This window comes from Corylus avellana, chromosome ca4 (genome assembly GCF_901000735.1).
Source record: "Corylus avellana chromosome ca4, CavTom2PMs-1.0".
Lineage (NCBI taxonomy): Eukaryota > Viridiplantae > Streptophyta > Magnoliopsida > Fagales > Betulaceae > Corylus > Corylus avellana.
Genome location: NC_081544.1, coordinates 31,238,893 through 31,260,095, shown reverse-complemented (window position 1 = coordinate 31,260,095; position 21,203 = coordinate 31,238,893). Strand labels below are relative to the sequence as shown.

The 21,203-nt window shown below is 37.9% G+C and overlaps 5 protein-coding genes across 9 annotated transcripts; 2 read left to right on the top strand and 3 right to left on the bottom strand.

The window, feature by feature from the left end:
• The first annotated feature begins 262 nt into the window (after positions 1 to 262).
• Positions 263 to 5,047, top strand: LOC132179185 (probable 6-phosphogluconolactonase 1). 3 transcript variants are annotated; one of them, XM_059591846.1, is made up of 4 exons: positions 263 to 443; positions 1,313 to 1,512; positions 1,593 to 1,728; positions 4,279 to 5,047. In XM_059591846.1, exons 1-4 carry the CDS (start codon positions 423 to 425, stop codon positions 4,768 to 4,770), a joined length of 849 nt encoding a protein of 282 aa, XP_059447829.1. In that variant the 5' UTR covers positions 263 to 422; the 3' UTR covers positions 4,771 to 5,047. The 3 variants fall into 3 exon arrangements, with proteins under 3 accessions (XP_059447829.1, XP_059447832.1, XP_059447831.1); XM_059591849.1 differs by lacking the exon at positions 263 to 443 and adding an exon at positions 451 to 524; XM_059591848.1 differs by lacking the exon at positions 263 to 443 and adding an exon at positions 535 to 618.
• Positions 5,048 to 5,776: 729 nt separating this feature from the next.
• On the bottom strand, positions 5,777 to 10,007 carry LOC132179429 (fructokinase-like 2, chloroplastic). Its single transcript, XM_059592157.1, has 5 exons — positions 9,806 to 10,007; positions 9,092 to 9,426; positions 8,353 to 8,996; positions 7,259 to 7,730; positions 5,777 to 6,246 (listed from the first exon to the last, which is right to left on the bottom strand). Exons 1-5 carry the CDS (start codon positions 9,844 to 9,846, stop codon positions 6,020 to 6,022), a joined length of 1,719 nt encoding a protein of 572 aa, XP_059448140.1. The 5' UTR covers positions 9,847 to 10,007; the 3' UTR covers positions 5,777 to 6,019.
• Positions 10,008 to 10,325: 318 nt separating this feature from the next.
• LOC132177778 (folate synthesis bifunctional protein, mitochondrial) lies at positions 10,326 to 13,578 on the top strand. Of its 3 annotated transcripts, none has more exons than XM_059590229.1 (3): positions 10,326 to 10,380; positions 11,481 to 11,586; positions 11,882 to 13,578. In XM_059590229.1, the coding sequence occupies exons 2-3, from the start codon at positions 11,529 to 11,531 to the stop codon at positions 13,351 to 13,353; spliced, it is 1,530 nt and encodes a 509-aa protein (XP_059446212.1). In that variant the 5' UTR covers positions 10,326 to 10,380; positions 11,481 to 11,528; the 3' UTR covers positions 13,354 to 13,578. The 3 variants fall into 3 exon arrangements, with proteins under 3 accessions (XP_059446212.1, XP_059446214.1, XP_059446213.1); XM_059590231.1 differs by having other exon boundaries at positions 10,344 to 10,380; positions 11,518 to 11,586; XM_059590230.1 differs by lacking the exon at positions 10,326 to 10,380 and adding an exon at positions 10,411 to 10,559.
• A 480-nt stretch (positions 13,579 to 14,058) lies between these two features.
• LOC132179094 (uncharacterized) lies at positions 14,059 to 16,337 on the bottom strand. Its single transcript, XM_059591732.1, has 2 exons — positions 15,992 to 16,337; positions 14,059 to 14,810 (listed from the first exon to the last, which is right to left on the bottom strand). The coding sequence occupies exons 1-2, from the start codon at positions 16,293 to 16,295 to the stop codon at positions 14,596 to 14,598; spliced, it is 519 nt and encodes a 172-aa protein (XP_059447715.1). The 5' UTR covers positions 16,296 to 16,337; the 3' UTR covers positions 14,059 to 14,595.
• A 1,226-nt stretch (positions 16,338 to 17,563) lies between these two features.
• LOC132178916 (cytochrome b5) lies at positions 17,564 to 20,783 on the bottom strand. Its single transcript, XM_059591500.1, has 3 exons — positions 20,594 to 20,783; positions 18,271 to 18,337; positions 17,564 to 18,134 (listed from the first exon to the last, which is right to left on the bottom strand). Exons 1-3 carry the CDS (start codon positions 20,678 to 20,680, stop codon positions 17,887 to 17,889), a joined length of 402 nt encoding a protein of 133 aa, XP_059447483.1. The 5' UTR covers positions 20,681 to 20,783; the 3' UTR covers positions 17,564 to 17,886.
• Between the last annotated feature and the right edge of the window lie 420 nt (positions 20,784 to 21,203).

The window sequence follows — 21,203 nt, the reverse complement described above, 5'->3', positions numbered from 1 at the left end:
CGACAGGTGTTTGGTTTTAGTCTTCAATGACTCATTGACTCTGCTCTATTGCCCTTTTCTTTTTCTTTTTTTATCTTATATATATATATATATATATATATATATATAGACCGAAAATAAGCACCCAAAATGCTTCTGCTCTCTTTGGCAATATTAACTCAAAAATATTTGTATGTATTTATTGCTTTGTATTTTTTATTTTTGATCTGACTCAGATGTTTTAGCAGTGGATCTAGGAATTAGGATGGAGGGATTTTCCGAACATCGCTTGTAAGAAACAGAGAGAGAGAGAGAGAGAGCGAAGTAGTTTAATTATTCAGTCCCTGTCTATCTAGTTTTATCCGTTTACTTTGAAGAGAGAGAAAGAGTTTTTATTTTTTTGTGCGTGTGCGTGTACGTGTGTGTTTTGTCATAGTCATCGGATGCACGTGGAAGCCCAGAAGGTAAAAATTCCTCTCAAATTCTTTTGAAGGTTTGGTTAAAACCAGAGTAAATGGATTAGAGAATAATCTTTCTTTTCTTGCGTAAGTATTATATATAGTAATTTCCTTTGCATACTAATCTTCCTGCTTCGTCAGTTTCTTACTTCTCTCTGCCACCCCTCTCTTCTCCTTCTTTGTAAGCATTTATCTCTTATTGTATTTTTGTTCTCCTACGCATTGCAGCCAGTGTCAGGAATCTTAGATTGCATGGGATTGTTAGTGGTCTTTTTCTTTTCAATTCTATTTTTTTTTAGTTCCTTGGTGTTCAGGAATCTTAGATTGCATGGGATTGTTAGTGGTCTTTTTCTTTTCAATTCTATTTTTTTTAGTTCCTTGGTGTAATGGGGTTGTGAGTTGAGAACGTTTTATGATCCGAGTATGTTTCTATTTGTTTTGAAATGTGTTTCTTTGACTTGATTTCGGTTCCTTTGCGTTGATCTCTGGAGTATAATTATCATACCCATTTGTTGGATTTCCTTCTTGTCGTCAATTTAGACTCCATGCACAGAGGGGTTTGTGTTACCACATAGTTCATGATTTGTTTCAAGAATTTTTTTTTTTTTTTTTTGGAATAAATCCACTGTCATGGACTCAATAGAATATAAATGATCCAGATTGTTATGTTCCCCTGTTATAATTCGATATGCTTATGAGCTGCAAGGAGGGTCGCTATTTCATGTTCTGATCCATTTTCTTCTAAGCAATTATCAATGTTCTCTTTTCATATTGATTCTATTTAGTCTTTCTTTAAACCATAAACTGAAGGTGATATTGTATTTCAAAAATGAACCAATCTGAACTTCGGTTTCTTGTTGTTCTTCTGTTTCTAGGCTAGCGCTGTTAAACTTGTTGAAAGCATGGCTGTCTCTGGGGCTCGTAATGAGAGAGGGGAGGTGAGGATCCATGAAAGTTTAGATGAGCTTAGCACTGATTTGGCATACCATATTGCTGAATTATCAGAGGCATCAGTGAAGGAGCGGGGTGTCTTTGCCATTGCGTTGTCTGGTGGTTCTCTCGTTGGCTTAATGGGGTAACAAAGCCTTCCTTTTGCTGCCTGGTTTCCTTAGTTTTATGATTTTGGTGCTTTTGTTTAAATACATGATGAAACAGGAAACTCTGTGAACCTCCTTACAACAAGACTGTAGACTGGGCTAAGTGGTATATATTTTGGGCTGATGAGCGTGTTGTGGCAAAAAATCACGCTGACAGCAATTATAAGCTAGCTAAGGATGGCCTATTGTCCAAGGTTTGAACCTCGACTTCATCTATTCTTCTTTCTTTTTTACTTTACCTCTCCATATGTAGGTTTGTGTTTGGTTCTCAGAGAGGTTGAAGGGGGATGAAAGTAAATGCTTCAGATCGGATGTCTTCCTTGAGCATTTGTATGTTTTTTGTTTCCACTCATGGGCGGAACTAGCATCTAGAGTTTGTTGGGGGGGCATATATGTAGGGGGCAAAACTATGTAGGGGGGGCATATTACATCTGTAGGGAGCACAAAATGCCCCTACATATGTAGGTTTGTTTTTTTCTACATCTTGTCATCAATTGGCACAGCCTTTAATATGTTAACCCCTGGAAGAAAAAAAATGATACTGAAAAGGGGGAGAGTTCTTAGAGGTACTTAATGGAGATGACATAGCTGCCAAAAAAAAAAATCTAGGGAGAATTCTCATGGAACGGTGGCCTAGAGGAAGTAACTTTCTAATGTCAGTCCTTGCCAATGTTTTGTGTGTGAAAGAGGATAGTTTGTTTTTGACAGTTAAGTTGTTGGTTGGAAGTAATTTCATGGTTTTTCATGCTTTGAGTTCATGGATCTTGTAGGTCTAGAGTACCAAATACAATCTGACTACCATCATGGTGCAAACCTTATGATGGTTATTTCAATTTTCTCTTCTTTTAGTCATTGACGTGATGCTGTCTACCAATATCTTGGTTCAGCTGATATTGGCAACTTGCACTGCAATTGGGCCAGAGTGACGTTTCCTTTTGTTTTTTGTTTGATATAAAAAAAAGGAGTTTTGTTGTAATAAAGGTGGTTTATTGGCTTTCATGTTATTTTTCTAGAATCCTTGGGAATCAGTGAAATACTTCTTTTATGGAAAACTGATTCCTTGCTCTTTCCCACAGAGAAAAGAAAAATGATTCTTTACATCAAGAGCTATTTTTTATATCATGAACGGAGTCATTGGTTTTAAATTTACAAATCATTTGAGACGCTCACTTTGAAATGATGTTTGATAAATTACCTTGATTAGGATATTCTCAATTTTATTTTTTTATTATTATTATTATTATTATTATTATTATTTTTTGTCCCCCTGTTGATTGTGTTGTACCATACTCAGAACTACTGGTTTTTAGAAAGTTGGCCTAGAGAGTGAATATCATGTAATTCAACATCATCTTACAGTAATCTTTTGAATGACTAATTAGTGTATCTGAATGTGCTCAAGCATCTTGTTTAGCTACACATGCCCTTTCGTATGACCACAGAGCTGGTCCTTACAAGGTTCCTTCAAATGTCAAGAAAAGATGTTTTCCTGTCAATAGCTTTGGGTTTATATGCAAAATGAGGTGTAAGCTCTATGTACCTCTAATTGGACAAATGTTAGGCCGTCAAATCTTGTAGCTATTGCAATCCTTGCTTATGTGGTTCATGGAATAAAGCCTCCTAATTTTGTTTAAGTTACTTTTCAGGGAATGTTAAACATGAATTTGTAGCATTGTTAGCTATCCCACTCCCGGAGGTACAAACTAGTTTTCTACTTCTTATTAAGTGGTGTGGACATATTGAGTCCCATGTATAATGAAGCACGCTTCATACTTTTGGTAGAATTAGTTTTGTTTATCAAGCTTGTTGGCTAGTATGTCTTGGAAAATGCCTAGCAGAAAAGGTCTCATCTTCTTACATATCTTACATAATTTTTAAGTAAACCATTCTTTGTTCTTTTGATGCATCTTGGTATCCTCTGCAAACTCAGACACATTGTAGGTGATTGAGACTTGAAGGTGGGTGTCGACTAGCTTAACCAGTATAGTTTCTTGACATCGTACAAGAGGTATGGAGTTTAATAAATCTTAAAGCTGATATCAAACCTTTAAAGAGACCTAAATAAGGTTAATAAACTAAAAGCTTATATGGAAAACTAGAGCAATCATGATTACATATATGTATGTTCTGCATTCAGGCTTAGGTTAGATTCATTCGTACTATTATATGCAGGCATGTCTTCTACTTTTGTGTGGTCCAAATGTACTAGATATACCTTTACCATTTGACTGTATACGTGTCCTGTCTTGAGACATAATGGTCTTCCAACCAAAAAGCAGGAGGAAATAGGATACATCTTGGAAATAACAATGCGAGGTGTTTTGAAGATCATGAGAGGCTGATGGAAGAGCTCAAGAACAGTTTGGTTAATTCGCTTTATATATGGATAGGGGCATATTATATTTCCCACTTTTCTACCTTTTCTGATTTTGTCGATTTTTGTGCTTCTTTTAATACTTAAAGGGGGTTACCTTTTGTATATATCTTGTGTATTAGGGCCGTGTTCCTCTATGCTTATTAATGATATGCATTATTATTAATATATATAAAAATAATAATAATAATAATAAATAAATAAATAAAATAAAAAACAAGAAATAGGAAAAAGGATCTATGAATTTACTGGGATGTTAAAGTCTTATTTCCATGTCATGAAACTCATTCATGGTTCTGCTTTGATCTGTTTCTTCTTCTTCACCAATCATTTAAATTCTCATTAGATCATTTGCATTTCATATTTGCAGGTGCCTATAGTTCCCAGTCACGTGCATTCTATTAATGATTCAGTGTCAGCAGAGGAGGCTGCTGATGACTACGAGTTTGGCATCCGTCAATTAGTGAAAACTCGTGTGGTGAGTGTGTCTGAGATTAGTGACTGCCCCAAGTTTGATCTCATACTCCTTGGAATGGGCCCCGATGGCCATGTTGCCTCACTATTCCCTACCCACTCAGTGCTCAATGAGAGAGATGAATGGGTAACTTTTATTACCGACTCCCCCAAACCCCCACCAGAGAGGATCACATTCACTCTGCCCGTCATCAACTCGGCTTCCAACGTAGCTGTGGTCGTGACAGGCGAGAGCAAAGCGGAGGCTCTACACTTGGCAATCGACGACGTGGGACCTGATGGCGTGTCACTGCCTGCAAGGATGGTCCAGCCAACGAAAGGGAAGTTGGTGTGGTTTTTGGACAAACCAGCTGCCTCAAAACTTGACTGCTCTCAATTTTCTGAGTAGGTTCAAGCTTGTCTTGCCCATGTGTATGCTTGTATGTAGTGGTGGGATTCGACCCTCGTGGATTATGTTCTTTTTCATTAGTTCCCGCCTTTTGTTTTGTTTTTATATTGTTTTTTCTCCCTCTTCTGGTTAAATTCTCCATCTTGCTTTTTCTTGCTCTCTTCTTTGGGAAGGGCTGAAGAAGCGTGATCATCCTTTTTTTGTAAGAGGAGATTAATAAGGTTGGGGCCTTCATGCAAATGCTTTTGGAATAGCAAGTTCATGAAATTCAACAGCATCTTTTTCCTTTTCTTTTTTCCCTCCCCATGCTCTTATATATATATATACACACACACACACATTTTCTCCTGATTATGATTGTTATTAGTTTGCGTAGTAGCATAATGTCTACCAAATGATAAATTTGAGTTGAAACAGCACATTACGAGAATGTAACATCAAGCTGTGGCTGACAACGATTGGGTGTTAAGAATTTGAGGGATCTTATGTCGATTTTCTCTATTTAAATTAATTCTTACTTTCTCTTGTTGGATCAAGAGCAAGGATTATACCCCCTGGACGCAGCAGCTTTGGCAAAATAACTAATTATATGAACATTTGGAAGATACTGACACAAAGTTTACAGATTTTGAAGGAGAATATACCCTGCTCAATTAAGAATAACACCCTGTAACTCCACCCATATCTTTCAAATATTTAAAGTAATCGTCGCTCGCAAATCTTTCAAGATAGCGACTATATTATATAAAAGCGTGTGGTTTTCAAATTCTACACGGATAAGATTAACACAACTTATTGTATTTTATTGTTCCTACCAAATGCATCACATCTTTCCCTTTAAAATGATATGTAAATGCCCCCACTGGACAGGTCGCAACTCGAAGCTGCAAATATGCTAAATTAGTGGATTGATGATTGGTTCTTTACCCAGTGTGGATTTAACCAAGTAAAAGCAATATGCGTATAGCTATTATGAGCTGATCAGATAATCAGAAGAAAAAGGAAAGAAAAAAAAATGCAGGCGTAAGGCCGGAGACACCTGTTAATTTCAATTCTCAAGCTTAGCCTTTGATCATAGATGCTATCCCCACAATACAAAATTGGTGTTAAAAAAGTAGAGCAAAGACCAGAATCCCCACCAGTTTTCTAAAGGGAATAGTCATTCAGAGCTCTTTACAAGGGAAGCATTTTTCTCCGACTATCTAAGGCATGTAACACTAAACTATATTAATCAGTGCAACCACCCAAGTCAACTTACAGGCTTCAATGTGCGGTATTCCATTTCTGTTATTGACCTAATGCCATTTGGATCAGGGACAACTTCTTCCTCCATATCTTCTTCAGGAGGGAAGCCACGCGTTTGCCCGAGCAGCCATTGGTCTACAACCCCGCAGTTAATTGCATATTTGATTGTGTGCTCTATGTATCCTTTATCGGTAATTCGATCTGGCTGCACCGTCAACATTCTCAGGAGAGCTGGAAAGGTGTCAAAAACAGAATGCAAAAGAAGGTTTAGTTTGGGTGAAAGATCAAGCCTCATCTAGCTCCTCAAAGATCATTTCAAATCCAATGCATGAGAACAAATTGCAGCTAATTACCAGCAGGCATTGATGTTGTCAAAGAATAAAAAACAAGAGCATCCAATTCATATTCGCATAATTATCTACCAGCCTGCCTAGTTTTCACATTTCATGTTGTAACAGATGCTTCTATCCAAACTAATTGATAAATCATATTATTCTACTTCTTGGCATAAGACTTTTTCACAGTTACCTCTCCAAACATTTACATGTTATAAAATCAGGTCATAAATAATTCAGATCTATAAAAACAACATTATGTAATCATAAATAATAATAAAATGAAATGCAACATTAGGTTAGAGATAAAGTCATTTACTAATATGTTGGAATATTCACTAGTGAGTGGTATAGTTTGTTAAGTAGTCGATTCCTTTTTTTCTGATAAGTAGTTGATTCCTACGGGCATGTAATAGTGACCAGAGCGATTGGTAGATAAATATTGTTTGGACCAAATCCATGTATCTCAACATGGTGTAGTAAGCCCTCACAAAGAGACTTCCCAATGTGTTAATGTGCAACTTTTCATAAAACTGAGATCCGAACATAAGTGACTAAGAAAAGAAACTGCTTGCTATGAATTGCTTTCAAATGGTGCACCAAACTGCTGGCTTGAATCTATACCTTTCTCACCACAGAACCTCACCTATTCAGATAATTAGCTAGCACAACAATATTGGGCCTGTCGCTGCATTTCATATGTAAGCCACTACCCCACAAAAGGAGGTTGACTATATTATGTCACTCTCAAGGTTCTCTCTGAAGACCACTTGATTTCGATGATGAGCCACAGAAAATAGGTTGCAGTGAATGTGTAGTGGCAGCCACAGAAATGCAGGCTAAGCAGGCCTCACTTATATTAGTCAAAGTGATAATGCTAATAAATATGTGCATTTACAAGACTGTACCTGCAACAATGCCATCTGCAGATGCTGACATATCGCAAGTGAAAGGAGTAATTGGGGCATCCTCCATCCCATTAACAGCGCCATTGTGCTCCTCGGTGTAGTAGTGTATCTTTGAAGTCCCATTTGTCACAAACAAAACCTTAAGATTTTCATGCCAAAGAGGTGAAACCACTTCAGGTTTATAATGGACAAACTTTGAGCTGGCATTATTTTTAGTGTCAAACTCCTCAGAGGGCTTGATCCCACATAGAAACTCAAGTTCTTGCTTAGTAACCTCAATAATATCTGCTAGATGCCACACCTGCTGTATAAACATCTTGGTCTCTTCGGTAGATTGCCATAGAGGCAATGGAAGGTTTACATCATAGAAAATAACTCCTCCCAGTTTCTTTGAGATCTTGATGGCCTGCAATGTAGTTGATCTCATATTTCGATCAAGCAGGGACTGCGTGCTGAAGTAGAACATCTTTGCCTGCATAATACATCATTAAAGCACTCTACAATTACTTGGAGCAATCTAGCCAGTCAAATTTGAACAATTTAATACACACACAGATGGGAGATGCATGCTAAACGAGGATGGAAACCCAGGAAATGCAATAACAGTATTGAATGCCACTAGTGAAACTTAGAGCACCAATTTTTTTTTTTTTTGACAAGTAATAATCAAGTTTTATTAAAAATAAAAAGAAGTAACATCTTCTTTCATTGTAAAGCATATGATATGTCAGTAATGTGCAATCAGACAAACTCCTATGAAGAGAGATGTTCAGAGAATCAACTGGTGAGACTCACAACATGCAGAAGGATGTATTTTCTGGTTTCCATAAAATTCAATTATCACCCCTGCCCTTTTCATAAGTAAAATAACAGGTAATTCATCAATAACCACACAACCAGCCCTGCAATGTTTCGTTTCATCTTCCAAATTCTAAGAAAAACTTGGGTTCTCTATTATAACAAACCAAATATATAGCAATTCAAGCTAAACACATTGTTATATCACCAATGAACAGGATGACTTCTAACAGCTAAAAACAAGCACCATAAGTATGAGTGAAACTATCTCTTTGCACAGGACTGAAGCCTTGTACCTCCTTTAGCACATCAATATTGATCTCAGCCTTTGATAAAGAATCCTCTGCACAGGGTTTGATACAAGTCATTCTTAAATTAGCCCTCTTACCAATCTTCATCTGGGATACTGCTGTTGCCCTTTTACTATCAATGCGGACTGAGCGGGTTTGAACTTCATTCACATTCATATAATATAGCATGGCCTTACCATACTCATCATCTCCGAGTTTTCCCATGAAAGCAACCTTACCACCCAAGCTTGCAAGAGCAATTGCAACATTGCCTGCAGATCCCCCGGGAGCCCTCATAAATTTTTCAGGGGCCCAAAATTTATCCTTCATGCTTTCATGGATTTCAAAATCTATAAGTCTGTTGGCAGGCCTTCCTGAGGGCACAAAAGCATGTTGTGCAGCTCCAAAGCAACAAACAAGAGGAGGCCAACCATATGTATAGCTAATATCTTCTCCCTCCTCAATTTCCAACTCTAGGTCTTCCTCACTCTTGACTGCCTCATCTGCAATAAATGTAGGTTCTTCATGATCACTGACTTCTGCTTCATTGCCTTTATCCACCACATCACTATCATCCTTCTTCTTGGTCTTCCTCCTCCTCACCTTCTTCTCGGTTTTCTCTTCCTCCAAGCTAGTAGACGCAGATGCAGCTATGAATATAAGTAAAATATAATCAGAATGAGTATATTTATATAAAGCATTTGTAGAGGGGGCAAAAAACCCATGTAACGAATAAGGGTAATACCCTTCCTTGTAGTCCTTCGCCTGGTTTTCTTGGAGTCATCACTTGATGCAGAAATGATGCTTTCATCAATTGTAGCATCACTAGCAGCCACCAACTCAGGGCTATCCTCCGGATTATCGGTGACTGCTTTCTTCCTAGTTCGTGTACCGGCACGTTTCGTAGTCCTGGTTGTTTTCTTCTTTACAACAGTCCCGTTTTCATCAGGTCCCTCTTCGCCAAATGTTTCGGCAGCTTTCCTCCTAGGAACAGCTGCAAGAACCCACTTATTTTGTAATCTAAAGTCCTGAAGCGGCACAAAGTTCAGTGGCAAATAATTCGGCCATTTCGAATGGCACCTGCACAGTTGAAGGGGCCAAATTACTAGCATAATCCATCACCGAGGAGTTATTTAACATGAGGGTACATGGACAATGGACTGTAACTAATTAAGGGTATTAGATTCCCATCAGATAACTTGGATTCTTCTTCATATATCCCACACTATAAACATCAAACAAAGAAAGAAATAAACTATATCTAACAAAACCCAGTCAAGATTATTTTTCTTTCCTTCTAAACTGTAATTGACATGGTCAGTCAAGAACAAAATGGATTTCTTTTCTGTACGGTATCCAACCTTGATGTGCAAAAAACAAAAAACAAAAAAGAGATGGTTTTTAGATATACAATTAACATATCTACATGGTGAGAGAGAGAGAGAGAGAGAGAGAGAACCTGGGGAATGAAAGAAAATGGGTGAAAGAAAGAGACGCCATTAGACAGAGCTTCAAAGAGCTCCGTGTTGCGCAATTCAGACTACTGGGTGTCAGCCTTAGCCATGGCTGTGGCAAGTGAGAGTGGGTTTAAGAGGGAGAGTGGGTTTAGTGGATGAGGACCTGTTTTTGTCTGTTGAGCTTAAACGCACGCAGGCAAAATCTCAACTTGGAAAGCACTTGCTCTTATGATCTTATCATCAGCCGCTGCGTTTTAAGGTTTCTGGAACAAAACGACTGGCAAAGAGACGGCAGTCGTTTTAAGAAGGGGGAGAAAGACAGCACCACGTTTTATCGGCTCCGACCTAACAGAATTCCGTCAAGTTAAACGGAATTTGAGAGCAAGATACCTCAGAAGTCAGAACAAGGAATTTAAACGGACTTTTATCAGTTTTATGTATTGGTTGAAGCGCAATCGGGTAAACGGCGGTCGTTTAATAAAAGGTACTCTTTCCTAATTCTCCTTCTCACCAACTCTGAAGCCTCTCTCTCGATGCAGCTCGTTCGGATTGAATATCTAATCGTCTCCCAGAAAAGGTTTTCATCTCTATTTCTTCATTTATCTTGTCATCTAAAAAAAGTTCTTTTTTTTTTTCCTCTTCATGCTTTCCTGAAGGCTAAAGATTACAGAGAAATTTAACCTTTGAAGTCACAACAGAAATTCCCATCAGTTGAACTTGTGCTCAATCCATTTTCTGCTTTGAAAAACAATAAATGTACGAATCCCAATAACCTTTTCTTGTTCTGTTATCGATACATTGGCTCTGCTGTAGAACTTTATGTAGCTTCGTTTGTCATTTGATTCCTTGGAACTTCGTTTTCTTCCATCATTTTAACTTTTGATTTGTGAATTGCAAATTCTGAGCTTCTTAGTATTAATAAGTGCTTTTGGAGCGAAAAATTGGGGGCTTAATTGAACTTCATAGCCCTTAAATTTGTTAAATTCCTTAAACGGATAAGTAGCTTGTGTAGATTAAGTGCAGTTCTTTTTTTGGTTCGAATACTTGCAATGCTACACTAAATAGTATCAGAATCACTGTCGTAGGGTTAGGAGTGAAACAGGAAATCCCACTTCTATTTTTTCTTTTTCTTTTTTCTTTTTCAACAAAGTAAGAGACAAGCAGAAGTTTCTCTTATCATAAGGAATTATATGCCAAGCAACGGTTAGAGCAGTTGGCTCTGATTTTCACATTAGTAGTTTTCTTTCTTAGGCTCTGTTTTGGCTGCTGGGCTTTTAGTATGCAGGCCAATGGAGAATTTTCAATTTCTATTATATAACCTTCTCATTTTTATCCCCTTTTTTTTATGATAAGGAAATGGAGTTCATTAAAAACCAAAGAGCCTATCCAAATAGAAAGGAAATATACAAGAGAACACCTAACTAGAAAAAGAAAAGAGATTAAAAAAAAATGTCATGAAAACTGGAAATATGAAAACAATCGTAAGCAACTATCCACTGTAAAATAGAAATAAAATGCCTTTAGCTCTGCTATCATCCTCTCACCGTCTTCAAAGCTTCAGCCATTTCTTTCTTTCCAAATAGCTATTTTTATTCCCTTTATTGGTCAATGGGAACTCTTCTGATTTTAATTATCTAGAAATGCCTCTTTTTTGTTCATGCATTATAAACTGTGCAGACTGAGAAAAGGAGTATTATCTTGATTTGTTGAGCAGCCACTCCTGATATGAATACTTTGAAGCAGCTTCTGCACACCAAACATTGTTTCAGTGGTTTGTGTAGAGGTAATGTATGCTCAATTTACGAGTTCTGGACACCCACCCTATTGTATCCATTGACTGACTAATAGATTTTGAAACAATTTGGTATCTAAATTGGGTGAAGTCATTGATTTACTTGAATGCCACCCAAACCAATAAACTGTAAGCAGCTCTCAGGGATAACCATGGCACATAGGAATTTAAGTATTGGTATTTGTGATGCATTTGAGTACAGAAAGAAGCTACATAAGCTTCCTTATCTTTTTGGGTAAATTTATCTGAGCCAGTTTCTATATACTTGTTTTCATCTTTCCTGCAGCACTACGTGCTTCATACGTCCATTCAGCCCTAGATGCCTCGGTGGAAGTTCATTCTCCAGAGCAGGAAGTAGTGATTGCTTTGGGAAGCAATGTGGGGGACAGACTACATAATTTCAATGAAGCCTTGGAGTTGATGAACAAAGCAGGCATAAGTATTACAAGACATGCTTGTTTGTATGAAACAGCTCCAGCCTATGTGACTAATCAGCCTCACTTTCTCAACTCTGCAGTTAGAGCTATTACTAAATTTGGTCCACATGAATTATTGGGAGCGCTCAAGAAAATTGAAAAGGATATGGGACGTACTGATAGTATAAGGTATGGTCCAAGGCCAATTGACTTGGATATATTGTTCTATGGAAAGTTCAAGGTGCACTCTGATATTCTTAGTATACCACATGAAAGAATTTGGGAGAGGCCATTTGTAATGGCCCCTCTAATGGATTTGCTGGGATCATCTGCTGATTGTGATACTGTTACTGGTTGGCATTCCTTTTCACTGCATTCTGGTGGGATTTTTGAGTCATGGGAGAAAATGGGTGGTGAATCCCTTATTGGAAAGGAAGGCATGAAAAGAGTTTTACCCATTGAAAATGAGTTATGGGACTGGTCACAGAGAACCTCCGTCATGGGTGTACTTAATGTGACTCCAGATAGTTTTAGTGATGGAGGGAAGTTCCTCTCTGTGGAGGCTGCAGTTTCTCAGGCCCGCTTGATGATTTCTGAAGGAGCCGACATGATTGATATTGGTGCTCAATCTACGCGTCCAATGGCCTCTACTATATCCGTCGAAGAAGAACTAGATAGACTAATCCCTGTTTTAGAAGCTGTTATTGGGATGCCTGAGGCAGAGGGAAAACTCATATCAGTGGATACTTTCTATTCAGAAGTAGCTTCAGAAGCAGTCAGCAAAGGGGCTCATCTTGTAAATGATGTATCTGCTGGGCAGTTGGATCCTAACATGCTTAGGGTTGTTGCAGGCCTTAAGGTTCCATATGTTGCAATGCATATGAGGGGGAACCCATCTACTATGCAGAATAGCGAAAACCTACAGTATGATGATGTTTGTCAGCAGGTAGCTTCAGAGTTATACTCGAGGGTTAAGGATGCAGAATTAGCAGGTATCCCAGCGTGGAGGATAATCATTGACCCTGGCATTGGATTCTCAAAGAAAACTGAACATAATTTGGACATCCTAATGGGATTACCAAACATTCGTGCAGAGATTGCGAGGAAAAGTTTGGCTGTGTCCCATGCTCCTATACTGATTGGACCCTCCAGAAAGAGATTTTTAGGTGACATTTGCTTTCGAACTGCTGCAGAAGAGAGAGATCCTGCCACCGTTGCTTCTGTCACAACCAGTGTTTTAGGTGGAGCAAACATTGTAAGAGTACATAACGTAAGAGATAATCTAGATGCTGTGAGTGTCTGCGATGCAATGCTGAAACAGAGGAGATCTGGCAATAGATGATCATTTCACTTTTTTTCTTTAGCGAAAATTTCTCTTTATATTTTTTTTCCCTCGACTCCAAGCACTAGAGTCAACTTACGAAAGTACATGGCATTTCCCAGATTCTGTCTTTTTCCATTTTCTTCTCTTTTTACCAATCTGTGTCTGTACTGAAAGTTGATCAAAATTTTGTTATATTGTTGTTATTTATTGGTGAGCTCTAATCCTCCCAATTTTTTTTTTTTTTTTTGGCCTACCTCTACTCCGAAGTTGTTCAAAATTTTGTTTTGTTGTTATTCATTGATAAGCTTTAGTAGAGTGAACCACCTTCTCTTTCGGTTGTCAATCGGCTCCACGTTGAAGGCGCAATGGACAGACTGCCAGCCATGGTGAATATTGTAGGTGGTGTTGTTCAGGTTCAAGGCCTGGTGGAACATAGGTTTAGGCAAGAGACGAGGTATGAACCTCAATTAAAGTGAATGGAGAAAGTTGGCTAGCTTCAAGGAGTTGGGAGATTGACTGAGTTTGAGTCTACCAACATGTATAAACATCTTGGATGAGACGGGTGTATATTGTTGTTTCATGACCGCATAGTTTCCTATTAAGCCACTTGCCTCCGGCAACTTCTTACAATTTTGGGAAGTAAATTGCAGCTTAAAGGCTCACAAACTAGGTTACCTGGAAATCCAGCCTCATCAAAATTGAACGTAAAACTGAAAATGAAAATGCAAATAACCCAGGAGTGAACTTAAAATAGAAATCATGGACCATTGTCCACCACAAAATCTACTAGGCCATCCATGAAGCAGAAAGAAGTTATCAAAATCAAAAGATCACAAAGCAAATCAAGATTTCCCCCGGGTTTCTGCTTCATTCAAGTCTTAATTCAAGTAAAAACAAGCAAATCTTAATTCAAGATCATCCTGATCGGGATAGACGGGCCTGCCTCGCTGCGGGTCAGCACCTCGGGCTTTCTTTCTACTTTCTGCTTGACTTCGAGCTACAAGCGGGAGGCATTAATGAAAATGTTCAAGTAAAATAGCCATCAAATGCGAATTGATGTTGAGATGGAGTCCTTACAAAGGTACTTCTATTATCAGATGAGCTGGACCCCCTACCAGTCGTATAGAGGAAGCAAATCCCCATCTACAGGAATACTAGTATTCATTTACACAAGAGTTGTGGCATATTAGAGATTTGATAAAAACGATCGGTAAGAATGATGAGCGAAGCTCATCAAGTGCTCATTTTGGTAGCTAAGAACTAACTATTCTGTTCCAAAACCTCCGCTTCAGCCCTTGCCATGGGATCATCCTTGATCACTGTTTCATCTTCCTTTTCCCCTTCTCGCTCTTGGGCCATTTTTTTTCGATGCAACTCCTCTGCAGCCTCCATTGCAGCCCGGTTCTCCGCCTGAATACGCTGCATTTCTTCTTCTTGCTGCTGCCTTTCAAACCATGTGTCCGCATCCGCCCAAACTAAAAGATAAAGAAAATACAGAATCAATACAACAAGCACTAAATTGTTCGGTGGGCTTTTAGCCATGATAACATATTAAAACTATAAACTCTATTCAGAACCTGATTCGTGCAGTGGTAAATACAAAAAAATTGAAGGACTCAAATAATAGCCCATATCATCCCACAACATAAAGAATAAAGATCTCACTGAAGTATCCTAGAAGAAACCCAACATATCCATATCAAGTTTTCCATTCCATTAAAATCTGACTTCAAGCATAAGAAATCTGTACGTCCAAGTAATACTTTCATTAGAAACGCTCATGATTTTCAAAGGATGAAAAAGCGCTTCTAAGTAATAACTAAGTTTTTATTCATGCGCGATCTGCCTGCATCTTAGACAGGTTATTCAGTCATTTCAGAAACAAGACTCAAAACTATCTTTATCTTCACGCTTCACGCTTCCGATTTCATTTCAATTTTATTCTGTTTTGCATCATTAAGATAAAAAGACTCCAACTCTAACCACAATGGCTTACCACATCGAGATTGTAACACGCACATTTTTTTTGAATTGATTGAAAGTTTCTATAATTCTTATCTACGAGTTCTGGAAGCAATCCTTCAATATCTGACAGGTTTAATCTGAGCCTACATACAAAGATTGGGGAATCCAATTGAGGAATAAACAGAGTTAATGTAACACAGAAACCCCCTTGAATCCATTGAATCAGCATTGTGATGCCATTTTGTTGCTGTCCATCATACTTGTATAGGGCATAATCAAAGGAAGTTTCGTGGTTTACCATTTTGTTAACATAAGCTATAAGAGTTTCTTAATTGACATAATAGAATTTTTTATGGTCCAACTTTACTTAAAAAAAAAAAAAAAAAAACTTAATCATCATATTTCTCGTACTGGTTAGTAGTAATGGTTCAATTCTCAATGATAAGTTGTAGATCTTTGAGCTGTAGATAATAAGCATAAGCAACACCAGCTATTAAACCAATAGGCGATACCAGAGCAGAGCCCTATATACACACTAAATCCTAAACAAAAACCCTAGACCCCAAAGTTGTGAATTCAAAACGCAAAATACCCAATTAGGAAACTAATAAAGAGAGTCTTATACATTGAATTAGTTTAGCAGCAGATAAATGTGGAAAGAAAGAAAGGGAAGGAAGGGAAAGGAACGTACTGGGGTGGGCGGCCCAGCCTTGCTCGCCACCCTTGATGCGCTCGGGGAGGGCGTAATTGACGGTGAGGACGCGGCCGTAGAGCTCGGCGCCATCCATGTTGTCCATGGCGGTGGAGGCGTCCTCTTTCTCGAGGAAGGTGACGAAGCCGAAGGAGCGGTGCTTCTGGGTGGCCTGGTCCAGCGGCGTCTTGACGTCCTTAATGTCCCCGAAGGGTATGAACGCCGCGTGGAGTATCGCCTCGTTCACCTCCTCCGCCAGCCCTCCCACGTACAGCGTGTTCTTCTGCACTGCTTGTTGCGCCATTCACTATAATTGTTGTCCAGGACTAAACTGATCAATGTTCCTAAATCCTGCCCTTTATATGAAATTTTTTTAAAAAAAAAGCCAAAAAAAAAATAAAAAAGGCTAGAAACGGACAGAAATTTTCTCCAAACCAGTTGGAAGAAAATATCCTTTAACTCATTTAAAATAGTGTCATGTGTCTATAAATATTTAAAAGACACATTAAATTTAGTCTAAATTAGTAAATTGCTATTAATGACGTTAAGAATTTAATATGTTTTTTAAATATTTATAGACACATGACATTATTTTAAATGGGTAGAAGGATATTTCCTCCAAACTGATTTGGAGGAAATTTCTGTCCCCCATAAACTATGTGCACTTGGGCATTTATAGCTCCAAAGTTTTGATAGGAGGGTTTTTGCTATGAGAATTATGAGACAAGTAATTTATTGGGTAATTTGTTTTATTTTGGTAATTTAAATGTAGGAAGATGAAAAATGAAAATGCAATTATTGGTCCCTTTGGGTTTTGCATATTGGGGCTTGTGGTTTTTTCTTGGGTTGATCTTGCTAATGTGTGAGCATGGTTAAAAGGTGATGAGACATTTGCAGGAGAGGCAAGAAAGATTGAATGCTTGAAATTGAAGTTTGGAAGTACGAGGCAAAAATGGAGAATTTGTTCAGTATTGTACACCAATAGAGATTGAAAAATCAATAACTTGTAACGAGGAAGAATTATCTCTAAATAGTAGCATGTTCATGGATTTTTTTTTTATTTTGTTTTTTTTGGGGTACTGTTTTTGTGAGTGATGACAATCTTGACCGTATGATGCTACTGTAAGTCTGTAAATGAGAATTCGCCCATTTTTTGTATGTAAAAGTTAGTATTTTTGTTATTTGTAAAGATGCTGTGAGATATGGACCTTCTGCAGAGCTTTGTGAACTATAGTAATTCTGTTTTTGAAGTTGCTGTTAATTGGTTTTAATGGTATTTGATTTACTTGTAAGTGTACTTTTCCCTAATGGTTTTAAAGACAATTTGAAGGATGAAGTTCGAAAGACAAAAGTAAACCACCATAGCAATTGTCAATTACAAAATATGTCCACACACAGAGTGGTCAACACATATAAAATACAACATCCATAACCAACACCAACATAACTTAACTGAACCTAATAATAACTTATCTCAGATGCCATTGAAATGATGGACCCCTGTAAGTCCACAAATGAAATCATTTTTATCAAAGTTAAACAGCATGTTTCCCACCACCTTTAAGCACTTGCTGCATTCACGGTTCTGTTATTCCACTGAAGAATGGGAAATGTCATACATCTAGTTGAACATGGTAACTGCTACAAGGCTCGAAAAAGGCAAACCACACTACCTGCTATAACAGAACCAAAAAAAAAAAAAAAAAGACGGCACTTTGATCATCCATATGCCAATGTAACAATCATATTTTGAAAGTTTTGCTTCCAATATTTGAAACTTTAGAAAAATGGTGCCGAACAATTGGCCAGTTTCTCTTAATTGCTGTCCTTCTAATTATTCAAAATTTGTGACAGCAGTTTTCTTTCAGCAGCCAATAAGAAAAATCTGTATTGCATTACTTCTTTCGCAAGTACAGGAAGCCAACTACCACAGATACACCAACAACGGCTACAGGAACAACCCAATATTGCTTTGTAAAATCCATGAGCTTCTGGGCATAATCTGTTTGCTTCTTGGAAGAAATTTCAAGTTCTGGGATAGCCGAGGAAGACGTGTCAAGCTCACCAATGCAAAAGGTCTGCATGAGCTCCTTTGCACTTTCGCTATGCCCAGCATCTTCAAAATCATCTGTGGCATCTCTCCCTTCAAAGAAATTAAAGCAAGAAGACATATCAAGAATTCCATCAGTAATGTTGATGGTAGATTTTTTAATTTGAATACATCATGATCCTGTCCAACTATATCATAAATCATCCACTAGGAAAAATAGGAAAAATACCAGTTGCAACAAGTACTACATCATCTCCACCAGGATGCTCATCCAAATAAGATGTCATATCGTATACCTGGGAATGACAAAAGACACTCTACATTATAACAAGAGAGAGAGAGAGAGAGAGAAAACAAAGCAAGATACCGATATACATGCACTGAATGACCATTCAAAACTTTCAGTCTTTCAGATATGTGATATCTTTTACTTAGGTGACCCAAACTCAAACAGCCATGAAGTGAAGGCAAATTATCATCCACCAGTTGGTTTATTCGCTGTTGACAGCAGAGGAAATAAAATAAAAAGTGCAGCCCCAGGAGGGAAATTGCATGCTTAATATAAAAGGAAAAGAATAAAAAGCCAGACTAGAAGAATAACACATGACCAGGATTGTGGGTCCTTATTCTAGGAAGAAAACTTGGTTTAGATTTTACAAAAAGACAGCATAACCAGGATATGGGAGAGAGTAAAGCAACCACAGCGAGAGAGAATGTGTATGTATGTGTTTGTTCCCAAGATGTGGGGTTCTGGAGGCCATACATATTCCCCTCCAAGTGAGATCCTGCACTGGCATAAGGAGCCTAGAAATACCAATTTGAGAAGTTATGCTCATAAAGTTCTTTGAGAGGCTTAAAGATTTTTTTTCCAAGTGGAAAGATATCAGTACTTCCAAAGAAAACAAAGCTTCTTCTCTGCCAAGAGATAGATAAGAAGGTCAAGAGAGTCCAGATGAGGATATCCAAATACCTAGAAATTTTAACATAGCTACAATACTGAAACTCTGAGCTCATCCCAAAAAAACCACTTGCAGAACAAATATGAATATAGTACCAATAAAAGTGATGACCAAGCTCATAAAGACTTCCAGTCCTTGCTCGTTACTCCAGGAAGGGTGTATGACAGGGTGAAATGTTACCGAATAAAGCATAGCAAGAATCAGCGAGCTAAGATGGCCCTTGGGTCACTTATATTATTGTGTAAGTATGACATAATGTAACAAAAGTAGTTTCTGCAAGTGATTTACACCATACTCAAAATTTAGATATATATTCAAATAACATACATTACCCCGACTTCCCACTATGTCACATCAAATTACAACTTCAGAAAATTCAAACTTAGCCCAAGCCTGACATATTTGCAACCCCAGAAACAAGATATATAATAATGCTATCAAAATACCCTGGAAAAGTAGTGAAAATATAATTTACATTTATTCTTGATACATGCAGGGGCAAAGGCTTGAAGCAAACATTTGATAGATCGAAAATAAGATGAGAGGATTAAGCTCCTTGCCCCCCTTTTTCTAAAAGTAACAAATCTTAATAAAAATTTTCAAAAAGAGGTGCAACCCTAATATGTGGATGCATACAACTACAAGAGAGACACCCAAAAGCAAAAACTAACACCTAAAGTTCAAAAGATCAAAGAGCTCTAATATGTTTGAAAAAAGAGAATGAACTGCTAGCTGCTGTCCACAGGAACAAAAGCTTCACCCTCACTAATGGCAACTAAAACCTCTCAAAAGTGTGCACATTCCTTTCTCTCCAACACACCATACCATAAACAAAGGAATTTGACTTCCGAATTTCACCAATACAATGTCTATCTGAAGTCCCTTCTAACGTGCCAATAGTTCAACCACCATTCTTGGCATAACCCAGCTAACCCCGAACAAACGAAACATAAGAGGCCACATTTCCCAACTAAGCTACCTGCTCCCTCCTTATATTGCTCGAGTAAACCTAACGATATTTTATAAAGATAATTAAACAAACATATGTACATGTGTTTGTGAGCAATATAAATTTATTTTTAAGACATTTATACATAGAATAAAAGTAGAGAAATAAATGATGCAGTGCATTTTTGATTGTCAAAGCCTTCATGCTATTGCATCGATTTCACGGGGAAGTTACAAAGCAGGCAATGGACTTAAAAACCTTGAACCTCCAGAACAAAGCATCAAATCAATCAACACCAGGCTCATGCAATCCTACCACACCTAGACAAAACCCATTAGAATTTGAACTTCAAACACAATGGCCACAAACTTATACAACGAGTTGCACTCAAGGATTAAAACTGAATAAGAAGAAAATTATCATACACCCACAAAGCACAGATTCAAAAAAAAAATGACAAAAAAAGAAAAAGAAAAAAAGGTAGCACATGAACATGATCTAATAGCTTCGAAGACATCTAAAACCCACAAGCTCATCCATCGACGATATACAGCAGAGAGTAAAACCCAACAAATAAAAAAGTTAAAAACATAGAAAAAGAAAACAAAAGGCACATACGAGGAAAGGCCTATGTAGAAGCGTACCTTGCCATCGATGACGACCCAGCAGTCATCTTTGGTGTTGTGTTCCGAGGCTTCTTGCATTGTATAGAGCTTCGTGAGAGTCGGCATCTATGGTGGGTGTCCGGTCAACTACGTCTCAGGTAATTTCCGGAGCCAAATCCACTTTTTTTTAGCCTCTGCGTTAGAGCCGAGTTTCGTTGGGCTTAAGCAACTTATGATTGCTCTGGTGAAGTACTCGGTTGGTGACAAGGAGAGGTTACTATTTCTTCAGGCTGGGCCTGCATGGGCTGTCACTATTTAATTGGACCTCACAACTACGGATCAGATGAAACCCGGAGGATTCATTTTGTTGTTTATATTATATTTTACTTGTATTATATTAACAATTCGTGTTTACGTATCGGGTTTAGGTTGTGTTGAAATATAGATATAAGACTGTATATATCAAACTTAACTTGATCCATTTAACTAAACGGGTTAAACCCATCAACCTTAACTCTCTAATTTTATATTAAGTTCGTGTCAGGTTCGAACGTCGTATAAAAAATTATCCGTTATTATGTTGTGTGTTGGGTTCAGGTCATATCGATAGATGAGTATAATATTATATAGGTCAACCCTAAGCCAACCC

Excerpts from the sequence above, each read along its gene's own strand:
- LOC132179185 (XM_059591846.1), top strand. The coding sequence starts at position 423 with ATGCACGTGGAAGCCCAGAAG. Across the intron at positions 444-1,312 it reads TGCACGTGGAAGCCCAGAAG|GCTAGCGCTGTTAAACTTGT; the intron begins GTAAAAATTCCT and ends TTCTGTTTCTAG. Across the intron at positions 1,513-1,592 it reads TCTCTCGTTGGCTTAATGGG|GAAACTCTGTGAACCTCCTT; the intron begins GTAACAAAGCCT and ends ATGATGAAACAG.
- LOC132179429 (XM_059592157.1), bottom strand. The coding sequence starts at position 9,846 with ATGGCGTCTCTTTCTTTCACCCATTTTCTTTCATTCCCCAG. Across the intron at positions 8,997-9,091 it reads GCGAAGGACTACAAGGAAGG|CTGCATCTGCGTCTACTAGC; the intron begins GTATTACCCTTA and ends TTATATTCATAG. Across the intron at positions 7,731-8,352 it reads ATATTGATGTGCTAAAGGAG|GCAAAGATGTTCTACTTCAG; the intron begins GTACAAGGCTTC and ends TGTATTATGCAG.
- LOC132177778 (XM_059590229.1), top strand. The coding sequence starts at position 11,529 with ATGAATACTTTGAAGCAGCTTCTGCACACCAAACATTGTTTCAGTGGT. Across the intron at positions 11,587-11,881 it reads TTTCAGTGGTTTGTGTAGAG|CACTACGTGCTTCATACGTC; the intron begins GTAATGTATGCT and ends TCTTTCCTGCAG.
- LOC132179094 (XM_059591732.1), bottom strand. The coding sequence starts at position 16,295 with ATGGCGCAACAAGCAGTGCAGAAGAACACGCTGTACGTGGGAGGGCTG. Across the intron at positions 14,811-15,991 it reads AGGCTGGGCCGCCCACCCCA|TTTGGGCGGATGCGGACACA; the intron begins GTACGTTCCTTT and ends TTTATCTTTTAG.
- LOC132178916 (XM_059591500.1), bottom strand. The coding sequence starts at position 20,680 with ATGCCGACTCTCACGAAGCTCTATACAATGCAAGAAGCCTCGGAACAC. Across the intron at positions 18,338-20,593 it reads GGGTCGTCATCGATGGCAAG|GTATACGATATGACATCTTA; the intron begins GTACGCTTCTAC and ends TGTCATTCCCAG. Across the intron at positions 18,135-18,270 it reads TGTAGTACTTGTTGCAACTG|GGAGAGATGCCACAGATGAT; the intron begins GTATTTTTCCTA and ends ATTTCTTTGAAG.